We start from the raw sequence: 13,847 nt of genomic DNA on the forward strand, positions 1-13,847 counted from the left end.
TTTCATGTTGTTTTTATAGGCAATCATTTAAGCTTTGTTAGTTCCAGGTTTAATATGTGCAATAAGTTCATTTCAATAAGTTCTGCAATAAACATTGAACCAGTCCGGCCCTCGACTAGTACCCATTTTTTTATTTTGGCCCACTGTGTATTTGAGTTTGACACCCCTGCTCTAGTAGTTCTGTTGTTGTTTTAAGAGATTAAAGTACTTCTAATCCTACATCAATAAAGTTATAAAGTAATCATAATTTGACTTGAGTACGGTTTTGTTAACTCACCAGTGACCAACCATATACAGTCTGTTGTGTATATAAGAAGGCGTTCTTCGGTCTTGGTCTGTGGTCTTGTTCAGTGTTTGCTGCCACCTGCTGGTTCTGATCATTCAGCACATTTCAGATTTGTATTCTTTCTGTTCACGTGTGTTGTTCCTCTCCTATTTAAACTGCATTATAAATGTGAGTTTGATGTTAAAGGTGTGTGTTAGATTGAATCTGTCAGACTTGAAGCCGCTTCTGTGTGACCGACTTTAGAGGAGGGGGATATTTGAGTATCTGCTCTTTAAGGACTGTACAGAAACTGAAGATAACTCCTAATCATTTAAAATAAAACGTCACCTCATTGAACATCTTGGGAACAGACGGTCATAACAGGGAAGATGAAGACCAAATTGAGTTTGAAAAAAACAGGTGAATATTACTGATATTACACAGTCAAAATACTCTTACTCGAGCATTGGAAATGTACCTTATCAGTATGAAACTTAATATAAATATTTTAGTTAAAGTTAAATATTGTTTTTCATGCATTGAGGTAAAAGCAGGATTGTTTGGGCTGGAGCTCATTTTCAACCATTAACAGTTTTCTTTTTCATACCATTAATTTTGTTTAGCCCAAAAATATAACCAATACATTTTTATATGTAAAGTAAAAGCAGCAAATCTGGAACCATGAAATGTTTTTACATAAACAAAAAATGTATTTTCTGTGAATTAACTTGTTGAAATTCCTAAAGTTTGGTATTTATTGTTCTGTGAAATAAATGAGTCTCTCTGATTTATTAATCTTAAATATCAGGGTTTATACACTTTTTCACCAATGACTTCTCCATGACCTTTACCTAATTTTCCATGACCAAAAAAATGACTTTCTCAGCGTACCACTGAAAATGGTTTATTTTAACATGGAACAGGAAAATCAGGTCTGCATATGAAACATGTTGTGCCTATCTAAAACAAATCAAATAGTAGGCTTACTAGCTTCTACACGCTAACGCAACTAAAATCTCTCACCAGCTAAATACCTCGTCAGTTAAATGACATTTTACGTTTAATTACTATACAGTATTTATTATCATTATAGTATTACTATTTCGGCGATTAGATAAAATATAAATTATATTTGATGCAACTTTAGTTACATTTCCATGACTTTGGGAAAGATATTGTTTTCCATAACTTTTCCAGGGCCTGGAATTAGCATTTTGAATTTCCATGACTTTTCCAGGTTTTCAATGACCGTAAGAACCCTGGAATATACACTAAACGACACAACCCTTGTAGGAATGCTAAAAGCATTAACACCACATGTAAGAAAAAGGAGATTTATATTAAAAACTGCAATAAAGTATGAAGAAAATAAAGTAAAAATGTTTCCAAAAACATCAGACTGTTTCTGCTTCTCGTCTCTTCTTGTCTTTTTATTTTCATCACAACATCATACAAACATCGACAGTGTTCGATATAAACAGACGACTCGTGCCTTCAGAGTTTTCTGATAAAAAGTGATTTTAATCTGCTTCTTGTTTTCGTTTTGTGACACAAACAGTGAAAGGCTCAGAACCGGGCGCTCACTTTGAATCAAAATATACATCAGATATAAAACCACCATCAGCTCTGACACGTCACTGTGGTATAAAACACGTATTTACAGCTCAACACCCCCGCCCTCCTCCTCTCACCCGCCTCACCCCCACACTGAGGCCGTGATGCATTCAAGGCCCATGGGAAATAACTGTGAATGTGGTGTGTATCCGTCAGAAAATACAGGACTTAATGCCATTGTGTCTTTCATTTTTCTGGCAGAAACACTAAAGGAATTTCAGAAAGAATTAACAAAACTATTATTTACATCCAGCAGGTTTTCATTGGTCCACTGGGAGAAAACAGCTGCTCACATCATTAGCGTTGATGTGATGGTGTGTGTGAATGTTTAAGCTCCTCCACACTGTGTGAAAATGATCTTACACACAGACTAAATCACTGGGAATGTAACAGGCGGCGATTTTCTGAAACATATTGTATTTGTGACATGAATTAAGGCCATTGAAAGAAAGAATAAATTCATTATGGAAACCAGAATGGGGTAATATTCAAGAAAAATACTAAATACTACGTTAACATGCACACTTACATGCAGTTTTAAAACATGCCATTTACATTTGATATTATGTATTGATATTTGGAGCCTTAATTGGCTCAGTAGCTCAGTCTCTAGACTTGGGAACTGAAGAGTTGCCGGTTCAATGTTCACTGTTTTGCTGCCGTGACTTAGTGCCTTTGTACTAAAAATGGTTTGCATCGCGTATTGACTGTAGAGCAGGCTGAAAAGGCCATGGAACAGTGCAGAAATAGGAGTTTCATAAATTGGTTTGATTGAATTTGGCTCATTCAAAGTTGAACGATTGAAACAAAGCTTATTATTTTTCTATCATTTCATTTTTTTTTTTTTTACGTTTGTAGGGAAAATTGCAATTGGTGTATGTGTACGTTTTCAAAGTATTAAAGAATTGTATATCAACACATTTTAAGGGTCAACAACCGGTGGTAAAAGTTGGAAAAAACATTTGAGTTATTAGGAAAATGCACAGCTGCATGCTAACTGGAAAAAGTTAAACATTTATATACAATATTCATGCTAACAGCTAGGGAAGTGTCCTTCATCCAGAAAAAGGGCTTAAATTATATTATTGTGTGCGTATAAACGTAGTCAGTTTAACTCTTGTATGGGAACCTCCTCTGAACCTCTGGAATGAGTCCGGACTTCTGTTCAGTAACTGTTTAAAAGCTCAGCTACTGAAACCTCCCAGGGGCCTTGAATGCATCACGCCTCAGGGGGAAACCTTCAGGTGAAACGGGGAATCTTCGTCATGAGCAGCTGGAATGTCGACGTAATAATATTAAGACACACAGATAAACCAAACCAGCACCTTCTAGTTTCAGCACATTTGTGACGGCCGCGGGGTTTTCTTCTCCGTCAAACTTTCATCTCGGAGTAAAAGAGGAATTAATACCTGATGTCCGACTCGGCGCTGCGTTTGAAGGCACTCACACGTTACATCTGGGTTTGCAATAGAGATCCAGTGAAGCGGTCGAGAAATGAATAAAAACCTCCCACAGGAAAACACCACCAAAGCCTAAACCAGTTCACAAGCTTCCATCTTTGTGTGTTATTTTTCTTAAGTCCTTAAAACCAGAAACCTGAGGCAGGCGGATTTGTTGCATCTAAAAAAGGCCGTTTTTGGTTTCAGCTGTAGTGGATCACAAACGTATAAATAAAAACCGTTCAGAGGCGAAGCGAGAAGACGAGACAACCCGACAGAAACAAAAAGCGACATTCGTCAGATTGTAAAAAAAGGCAGCAGGAGAAGAACCGCCGAGCCACCGACAAAAAGAAAAGCCAACAAGTAAAAGTTCAGGAATGATTAAAATATTGCTACAATATTTGATTTGAATAAAACGTGATTGCATACATGGAAATAAAGAAATCAAAAGAGGAATAGAGGAGAAAAAAAAGAGTATCTAAAAAAAAACCCGCTACAACAGAATCCGTTCACATGTTCGACGCTACAGTAACCAGCAGTACAAAACACTAACAAAGAAAAAACACCAATAAAATACACATAAAATAAGGATATATCTGTAATACATTAACAGTAAACCTTTATCAACTGTAAACCTGCTCGTTGCCAATTTACAGAGGCATGATGGGAGATTTTTTTTTAACATGTCAAAGTTGAGGTCATTCTGACTCCAGGAATAAGGCACAGGGATCATATGAAGGTCGAACTAAGCCTTCTTAACGAGGCCTTCCTTAACGAGGCCTTCCTAAACGAGGCCTTCCTTAACGAGGCCTTCCTTAACGAGGCCTTCCTAAACGAGGCCTTCCTAAACGAGGCCTTCCTTAACGAGGCCTTCCTAAACGAGGCCTTCCTTAACGAGGCCTTCCTTAACGAGGCCTTCCTTAACGAGGCCTTCCTTAACGAGGCCTTCCTAAACGCGGCCGGACTAGATTCTGACGGCTTGTGGGTAAATTCTTGACTTCCCAAACGTTGTCCGAGCAGATAATTTAAAAGATAGAAGCGTTACTTTAGAAGGGGGAAACTTTAGAGAAGAGGATTAGGAACATCTAAGGACAACTTGAAATCTGAGATTTAAGGGAGAATTCTGAGTTATTTAAGTCGGGAAGTCAGCGTTGAGGAGAAAAAACTTTAACACCTTAATTGCAGGATTAAAGTCAAAAAGGCAAGAGTGGCTAATGGTTAAAAACTTCCCAACAAGGGCACTAATAACTCCATTATAATCAAAATCCTGACTATAATCGAAACATCTGTTTATTTCTGACAAACTCAGAATTCCGACTTCATTCCCCGACGTCCGACATAAAAATCCAGAATTCTGACTTCCTCCCAAACTCCATTTTTCCCCCCTAAATTGCCCCCTAATCCTCTTTGAAGGCAAATAACCTAAAAATGAGTTTTAAAAAAATAATTTAACATCACACCAGACTTCACGGTGGTTTCTTGCAGACGTGCGTAGGAATGATGGGAGTGTAGTGGACACGGTTCAGACGCTCTGAGGCTCAGATGGAGGATTTGGAGAAGGAGACTCGGAGGTGGTGGTTTTCTCCCAGGTCGTGGTTGTGGAACTCGATCAGGGACTCGATGGCTTCCTCCACCGAGCCCATCTGGATCAGAGCCATCTTGTGGTCCTTCCTGAAGGAGAAACACAACAGACGAGGACGATAAGTCAAGGTTTTTATAGGGTGGGACAACCGCAGGAATATTGGAACGAGAGAAAGATAGGTGAAAACAAAAAAGGATGAGAATTTAAGAATACAAAAAAATATATATTTTCTGACTTTTTTCTGAAAATCTCAAAAGTCTGAATTGTTGTCAAAATTCTTCAAATTCTGACTTTTCTCCAACTTCTGACATTTTTATTATAAATTTGACAACCGCAGGAATATTGGAACGAGAAAAGACACTTGGAAATAAAAAAGGATGAGAATTAAAAAAATATAAATTTTCTGAAAATCTCAAAATTCTGACTTTTTGTCAAAATCTCAAAATTCTGAGTTTTTTTCTCAAAGTTCTGACTGAATTTTCTTAAAAATCTGACAACCGCAGGAATATAGGAACGAGAAAAGACACGTGAAAACAAAAAAGGATGAGAATTTAAGAATTAAAAAAAAAATCTATTTCTGATTTCTTTCAGAAAATTCTGATATTTTGTCAAAATCTCAAAGTTCGGCTTTTCTCCAAATTCTGAAATGTTTCTTACAAATTTGACGACCAGAAGGATTATAGGAACGAGAAAAGACACGTGAAAACAAAAACAGATGAGAAATGAAGACGTGTATATGGGTTTCAGGAAAGGACGTTTGACTTTAAGATAAAGGATAGCGGTTCTAGAGTAAAAACAGTGTTGTAAAATAACTAGATATATACTTTAACAATTATTACCTTTCTGAAAAGCTACTCCATTACTTTCTATATGTTCCACTTTGTTTGGTCTTTAGCTGTATTGTCCCTGTGCTGGAACAATGTACATCTTTGGGAAGAATAAAGGAAATCTGATTCTGATTAATGAAAGTGGCGTCTATTAAAAGAGTGAGCATGGGACACCAATGGGTCTCTTGTTGTTGTTGCTGTGAGTACGTGTGTGTGTGTGTTTTTGCCAGACAGCCATTGAAACATGTTTTAAGAAGGTATTAATGATCAATTAGCCACGGTGCTCATAAAATGTATACAGTGGAAAGCTCAGAGGAATATTAGCCCTGAATTGAAATGATCAAATTAGCTATTTTATTTTATACACAGACTTTAAAAATAGGTGCTTGGGAATAGTTGCCAGCTGCTCTCGCGTTTCTGTGCTTCTACATTTACAACAAAGGATTTCAATGTGAGAAAACGCAGCATTATGTACACCAGTAAGGCTTTGAAAGCAGGGACAGTAAACAAAGGACTCACTGGAAGAACTTGAAGGCCTTGACCATGGCTCCTGATGTGGAAAACAGCATCTTGAGGTCGTCCTCCACCACAGACGGCCTGCAAACACAACAGTAACATAAGCACACTAATTAGCATTTGGCGGTTTCTGTCAGGTGTATAAAGTGCTCCCTGAGTTTGGTCTACAGGCTGCTCCTGCTCCTGCAGTGTGAGGACTTACGGGATGTTGGAGAGATGAAGGGTGGCAGAAGGCGGGAAGATGTTGGAGTAGTTTTTGGATCCGGGCTTCTTGAAGCGGTGCAGAGGAGAGTTGCTGTAGTCTTTGGTCAGGCCTTGATCCTCGTGGCCTTCACGGGGAAGCTGAACGCTCGTGTGTTTGGACGGCGTGATGCGGAGAGGCTTCCCGTGAAGCTGCTGCCCACTCAGGTGGCTCATGGCTGCAAAGGGGAAGGACGATCCAGTCAGACATGTTTTTATCTTAAAGGTCCGCTATCATACTGTTTTTCATCAATATATTACAGGTCTCAGATATATACAGAACTTGTCTCTGATTGGCTGAAACACCAAACAGATCATTGCAGCATCCCATAATCCCCTCTGTTTCAGCCCTGTTTCCAAAGTGCTGATTCTCTGTCTGTTACTTTAGATGAAAATAAGGAGCCCCTCCCCACGCCCCTCTGAGAGAGATTTGGTTAAAAAGAACTCAATGGTGCTCTAGGAGGAGATTCAGGTGATAAGGTGGGGGGGGGGTTACCTTGGTTGGTGATTGGCTAATGGTTACACAAGCCAAAAAAACATTATGACATCACAAAGTGGCCAAAATCTGATCAGCTCATTTTCAGACAGGTTTTTATAGAAATGGATCAGGACAAAAAGAGAGAGAATCTTTGTTCCTGAAACTTTCAGAGTCTCTTTACACAGAGGGGACACATGTTGATGAAGAAGAGACATGAAGAAGAGGGGACACATGGTGATGTAGAAGAGACATGAAGAAGAGGGGACACGTGTTGATGTAGAAGAGACATGAAGAAGAGGGGACACATGGTGATGTAGAAGAGACATGAAGAAGAGGGGACACGTGTTGATGTAGAAGAGACATGAAGAAGAGGGGACACATGTTGATGTAGAAGAGACATGAAGAAGAGGGGACACATGTTGATGTAGAAGAGACATGAAGAAGAGGGGACACATGTTGATGAAGAAGAGACATGAAGAAGAGGGGACACATGTTGATGTAGAAGAGACATGAAGAAGAGGGGACACGTGTTGATGTAGAAGAGACATGAAGAAGAGGGGACACATGGTGATGTAGAAGAGACATGAAGAAGAGGGGACACATGTTGATGTAGAAGAGACATGAAGAAGAGGGGGACACATGTTGATGTAGAAGAGACATGAAGAAGAAGGGACACATGTTGATGTAGAAGAGACATGGAGAAGAGGGGACACATGTTGATGTAGAAGAGACATGAAGAAGAGGGGACACATGTTGATGTAAGATCGGAAGAGACATGGAAGAAGAGGGGACACATGGTGATGTAGAAGAGACATGAAGAAGAGGGGACACATGTTGATGTAGAAGAGACATGAGAAGAGGGGACACATGTTGATGTAGAAGAGACATGGAAGAAGAGGGGGACACATGTTGATGTAGAAGAGACATGAGAAGAGGGGACACATGTTGATGTAGAAGAGACATGGAAGAAGAGGGGACACATGTTGATGTAGAAGAGACATGAAGAAGAGGGGGACACATGTTGATGTAGAAGAGACATGAAGAAGAGGGGACACATGTTGATGTAGAAGAGACATGAAGAAGAGGGGACACATGTTGATGTAGAAGAGACATGAAGAAGAGGGGACACATGTTGATGTAGAAGAGACATGAAGAAGAGGGGACACATGTTGATGTAGAAGAGACATGAAGAAGAGGGGACACATGTTGATGTAGAAGAGACATGGAAGAAGAGGGGACACATGGTGATGTAGAAGAGACATGAAGAAGAGGGGACACATGTTGATGTAGAAGAGACATGAAGAAGAGGGGACACGTGTTGATGTAGAAGAGACATGAAGAAGAGGGGACACGTGTTTGATGTAGAAGAGACATGAAGAAGAGGGGACACATGTTGATGTAGAAGAGACATGAAGAAGAGGGGACACATGTTGATGTAGAAGAGACATGAAGAAGAGGGGACCACATGTTGATGTAGAAGAGACATGAAGAAGAGGGGACACATGTTGATGTAGAAGAGACATGAAGAAGAGGGGACACATGTTGATGTAGAGAGACATGAAGAAGAGGGGACACATGTTGATGTAAGAAGAGACATGAAGAAGAGGGGACACATGTTGATGTAGAAGAGACATGAAGAAGAGGGGACACATGTTTGATGTAGAAGAGACATGAAGAAGAGGGGACACATGTTGATGTAGAAGAGACATGAAGAAGAGGGGACACATGTTGATGTAGAAGAGACATGAAGAAGAGGGGACACATGTTGATGTAGAAGAGACATGAAGAAGAGGGGACACATGTTGATGTAGAAGAGACATGAAGAAGAGGGGACACATGTTGATGTAGAAGAGACATGAAGAAGAGGGGACACATGTTGATGTAGAAGAGACATGAAGAAGAGGGGACACATGTTGATGTAGAAGAGACATGAAGAAGTGGATTTTGCATAATAGGTGACCTTCAAATATGTATATCTGTTAAAGTAGTTCTAAGTGTAGGAAAGGGGGAAAAGCATCAATATCACAGCTGGTTTATAGCTTTCAACATGTTTTTCTAAATGTAAAAACACCAGAAGAAGTGTTTTAGGTGGATGTTGTTACCTAGCTGAGCCTGTGTGCAGTCAGACATCTGAACCAGAGCGTTCTCCTTCTTGTTGAACAGGATCTTCACTCTCATCACGTCGCCATAAACACCTAGTCAGAAACAAAGACAAAGGTTAAGCTGTTGTTGAACAGGAAGTGATAAACATAATAATCTAGACTTTGTTAAACCCTACAGAAGCCTTAGATTAACGCTCAAATTAAACTTATAAAATAACTTAATGTAAAACCTGGAGCGGGAACGCCTTTGAGGATTACATTTAGAAGGCAGGGGTTTTTCTGGACGTTGAAACACAGGAAATGCAGTGGGGAAATTAAGGGTAAGGGTAGATGGCAGATTACACCGTGTAGGAGCTCTGAATTATGGGAGTGTTGACGAGCAGCTGATTCAGCACTGAGGACATGCAAACTGAGAGAAACCAGGCATGCAAACTCAAAAATGTAGACTATACTTAGATAAGATAAAACACAATAAATGCAGCTTGAAAGAAAAAATCACTTTCTGAGTTTATCAAAATTCTGACTTTTCAGAAAATCTCAGAATTCTGAAAGTTTTTCAGAAATGTTTCTTAAAATCTTTAAGCTGTCCGAAAATAAAAAAAATCAGAAAAGTCCGACTTTCAAAACAAATCTGTAATTTTTCTTAAAATCTGTAATTTTCCAAAAACTAAAAATATTCTGAAATTGTTATGAAAAACAAAAAATTCTGACATCTCAAAATGTAAACTATTTTCTTATGATTTTGATTTCCTACAAAAAACAACTATACATTCTGAATTTTCCACTTCATAATTCTGCCACTTTTCTCAAAATTCTGCAATTTTTCTGAAAATCTTACAATTCTGATTTTTTCCCCCCAAAAATAACTGACCTTTTTCGATGAATTTAATTTTTAAAAACTTTTTTCTCAGTTTTGACGGAAGTCAGAATTTCAAATGTCAAATTCTGACTATTTCTCAAAATTGCAACTACTTAAAATAAAAATTCCCCCTTCCCGGCACCATATTTATTGCCGTTGTAAAAAAACATGTATAAAAAGCTGCAAATATTGTGAATAAACCAAAATCATCACGCAGAATCTGACAAAACCAGCAGACAATAATTCCACTTTTCATTAACAAAATTAAAAAGAAGAAAAAACAAAATCGTGAAATTCAACAAAAATAATTTCAAAATAAGAAGCTAGTGACAACATACCGAAGAGAATAAAGAGGCAGTGGGGCGTAACTCTCTTTAAAGACAGCAGAGAAGGCAGCGGAGGGACAGGACAGGTAAAGGTGGGAGGGCAGGACAGGTGGAGGTGTCCGAGGCGTTTCCATGGCAACAAATTAAAATAAGGGGAGAAAAAACAAAAAAGACAGGTGAGGGGTCAATCAGAGGGTTAATTACCTGGAGAGGAGGGGTCAGATAATGATATCAATGTGATTGGACAGGTGTGTGGATAGGTGTGTGGACAGGTGTGTGGACAGGTGTGTGGACAGGTGGGTGGACAGGTGGGTGGACAGGTGTGTGTGTACATGATAATGTGAACGCATTAAAAACATTACAAGGTGAGACACAAGGATAAAAACACATGACTCAAACAGCCAATCACAGGACAGAACACTCAAATATCTTTCTGATATCACTATAGGACAATGTTTTAATTGGAAATAAATAATGTCATAATAATACATTAAATATATGTTGATTTATCTCTGAATAATAGCAGTGCATAATTTTAATAGTATTATTTTGCATTTCTATATATTCTTTACTAATTTCAAAGTTTTTATTTTATTTTTAGAGCCAACCCTTTTTCTCGTCAAATAAAAAACTGACTGTCAGTGCCGATTTAAGTGTGGCAACCCCTCTTAAAATCTTCTGCTTTGTTATATTTGATGCACTATTATGTGGAATGCTTCCCATTGAAAGGGTGGAAAGCTATGCATGTTATTCTGTAAATACAGTAGAAATGTCTGTCACTGCTGTTAACAGTACGGCCTTATACTTGTGATTTTGTGATGGTTTAACTGTCATTTCTGTTATTACTTCCATTACATTTAGACAAATTGTGGATAGCGTACAGAAGTTTAGTCATCTTATAAAGTACCTCTGGGTTCAGGTTGCTGACCAGCAGGACAGAGACTCCTGCAGAGATGTGAGGGAACCCCAGCCTGGAGGCTCCAGGGAGGGAGAGAGCGGCGAGGCCTCCGGGCATCCCGGGGACCAGACCTGGGTAGTGGGAGGACACTGGGGGAGAGGGAGACATTTTGTTTGATTAATATGATTATTTGTATCCAAGGAGGTATCTTATTTATCTGTATCAATAAGCCCATTTTTGGCTTCAAACTTCTCCTGCTCAATGTTTGAACTTTTTCTTAAATTGTTACGATAAGATAAGATCAGAGGTCGCGTTAACCGAATATTTTTCGTCTATAACGTTTTTTTTTTTAACAATGACGGAAAAATCTGAAAGCCGTCCGTCATTTTGACAGATTAGAACAAACTCAGAACAGCGGCAAAGTATCCCCGCAGCGAGGCTCCGGTATTATGCCGTGTTATGCATGCCCGCCCAAAAGGAAATTATATCGTTTCCAAACCTAACTTTGCCGAACAGATCAACAAAAGTATTTGCTTTACGCTGTGCGCGCTCCCGCGAGGTGCTGTGGGCATGCATAACAGGGCGCTAACAGTTCACGAGCGAGCGTCCACCCCCCGTTGACAGTTCACGAGCGTGCTCTCTCTGCCCCCCAGCAGAGTTGTGTACAGGCCGACGGGTTATAATGGATTTTGACGGAAATGTTGCGATCCTGTCCGTCAAAATGATGTTATTGTGAAAACAGTGTATTATTTATCTACAGTAGTTTATAGTCTAGTTATACATGCAGTCAACTGAGTTACTGAGGTACTGTGGACAGGTGGGAGTATTGTATATTCAGAGAAAAGATGGATACAAAAAAAAGAGAGAACTTCTCAAGCTGGTAATCTGCATCACATGCATGCAGATATGGAAAACCAGATGCTAAACCATTAACAGTGGCACTATCATTAAACATATCCTAAACGAATTAAGGAGGAGAAAAAGCCTTGACTTTACCATGGACCGTAATGAGTCAACGTGATTGAACAAAGGCGATCGGACAATGCACTTTCTGACCTCTGAAATACTGTTATTTTGTGTTTAACTATGTATTCGTATATTCTGTGTTGTGTGTATTTTCAATGTAATGTTTTGTGTATGTCTATTGTGTATTGACAAAACAATTTAAAATAAAGTAAAAAAAAAGACAGGTGAGACTCACTTGTGGGCTGCAGGGTGAAGGCGGGGGGGAAGCCGTGGGCCGCTCCTCCGTACGGGCCGGCTGAGATGATTCCTGGAGCTGCAGAGAACAAAGCAGTCAGTCAGAGAATCACCCATGACACTCTATACATGCAAGACTCTCTGGATGTGGACTTCATTTCCTGATCCTGCAAGCACGTGGTTCAGCAACAGAAAATCTCAACAGTTCCTCAAAATTCTGACTTTTCCCCCCAATTTCCATCTCTCAAATTCAAGATTTTTTAATTACAATTCCGACTTTCTTCTGAAAATTAACAAAAAAATATGAAATTTCTTCTCAAAATTCTGACTTTTTCTTAAAACTCTGACTTAGAGAGTCTCTCAATGAAACCTTCCTATTTATTATTGTGTGTGTGTATGTATGTATGTATGTATGTATGTATGTATGTGTGTATGTGTGTGTCTTACTGAAGGCGGTCATGCCCGGGTGCTCCATGGTGGGCTGGCTGTCCCCGCTGGGCAGGTCTGGTCTGGTGAAGTCGCGGCTCTTCTCGTTGTTGTACTTGACGTTGAGGCTGGTGAGTTTAGAGAAGCTGATCCTCAGAGTGCAGCAGCCGTTGTAGATGTTCTGTCCGTCCAGAGACTGGAACGCACAGAGAACAGCTGCTCAACACCTCTCCAATTTAACTGGGACTCTCTAATGCATTAAGTGCAAATTCTGTGTTTGAAATCAATATAACATCTTAAAGTCCCCGTAACTTTCATTTGTGTTGTAACCGAGTGTTAAAGGGGGATTGTGCTTGATATGGTACATATGTTTGATTGTATGACTGCATCGGAAAGAAATACATTATTAAAACATACAATAAAATAACAATAATAAGGAATGAATCATGAATAAATAGTGATAGCTTTTGTATGTGTGTGTGTATGTCTAAATGTTATTAAAGTGTGTGTGTGTGTGTGTGTGTGTGTGTGTGTGTGTGTGTGTGTGTGTGTGTGTGTGTGTGTGTGTGTGTGTGTGTGTGTGTGGCAGGGTGTGATGCTCACCAGTTTGGCTGACTGGGCGGAGGCTCCTTCAGCGTACTGCAGCAGAGCCTGAAACTGACTGTTCTTAGTGAAGACGATGATCCTCAGCACCGTGCCGAACTTTGAGAAGATCTGAGGACCAGAGAGGAATCAGGGATTGTTTTTATTACAGGAGTTGTAAACAATGATGGTAAAGAAAACAGCATTCAAGATTCAAAGATGCTAAGGTTTTATTGTCATCTGCACAAAGCTACGGTGTAGAAATGGCACTGAAATTCTTCTGACCTGAGCATTTGTATGCATGCAACATTTATCAAACAAGAAATAAATGATTGTTGTGTTTACCTGGCAGAGGGCGTCCAGTGTGACGGGGTAGATCAGGTTCTCCACCACCACCCTCAGCACGGTGCTGGGAGCCAACACAGCCCCGTCCACATGTGAGGAAGTGAGGGCGCGAAGAGCTGCCTGGGCTCTCTGAGGGGAGAAGAGAGAG

The 13,847-nt window shown here is 39.6% G+C and overlaps 1 protein-coding gene across 3 annotated transcripts in view; it reads right to left on the reverse strand.

Annotated features, from left to right (window-relative positions):
• Positions 1–1,667: 1,667 nt before the first annotated feature.
• LOC117497748 (polypyrimidine tract-binding protein 1-like) overlaps positions 1,668–13,847 on the reverse strand; it is a 28,793-nt gene continuing 16,613 nt past the window's right edge. For all 3 annotated transcript variants that reach the window (XM_034149755.1, XM_034149756.1, XM_034149757.1), the window contains exons 6-15: positions 13,700–13,828; positions 13,376–13,486; positions 12,794–12,968; positions 12,348–12,425; positions 11,156–11,295; positions 10,261–10,294; positions 9,064–9,156; positions 6,446–6,662; positions 6,247–6,324; positions 1,668–4,989 (exon numbers count right to left, since the gene is read on the reverse strand). In XM_034149755.1, the coding sequence (XP_034005646.1) occupies positions 4,857–4,989; positions 6,247–6,324; positions 6,446–6,662; positions 9,064–9,156; positions 10,261–10,294; positions 11,156–11,295; positions 12,348–12,425; positions 12,794–12,968; positions 13,376–13,486; positions 13,700–13,828 (1,188 nt within the window). In that variant the 3' untranslated portion in view covers positions 1,668–4,856. The remainder of the gene's footprint in view (positions 4,990–6,246; positions 6,325–6,445; positions 6,663–9,063; positions 9,157–10,260; positions 10,295–11,155; positions 11,296–12,347; positions 12,426–12,793; positions 12,969–13,375; positions 13,487–13,699; positions 13,829–13,847) is intronic.

This window comes from Trematomus bernacchii, unplaced genomic scaffold (assembly GCF_902827165.1).
Source record: "Trematomus bernacchii unplaced genomic scaffold, fTreBer1.1, whole genome shotgun sequence".
NCBI lineage: Eukaryota > Metazoa > Chordata > Actinopteri > Perciformes > Nototheniidae > Trematomus > Trematomus bernacchii.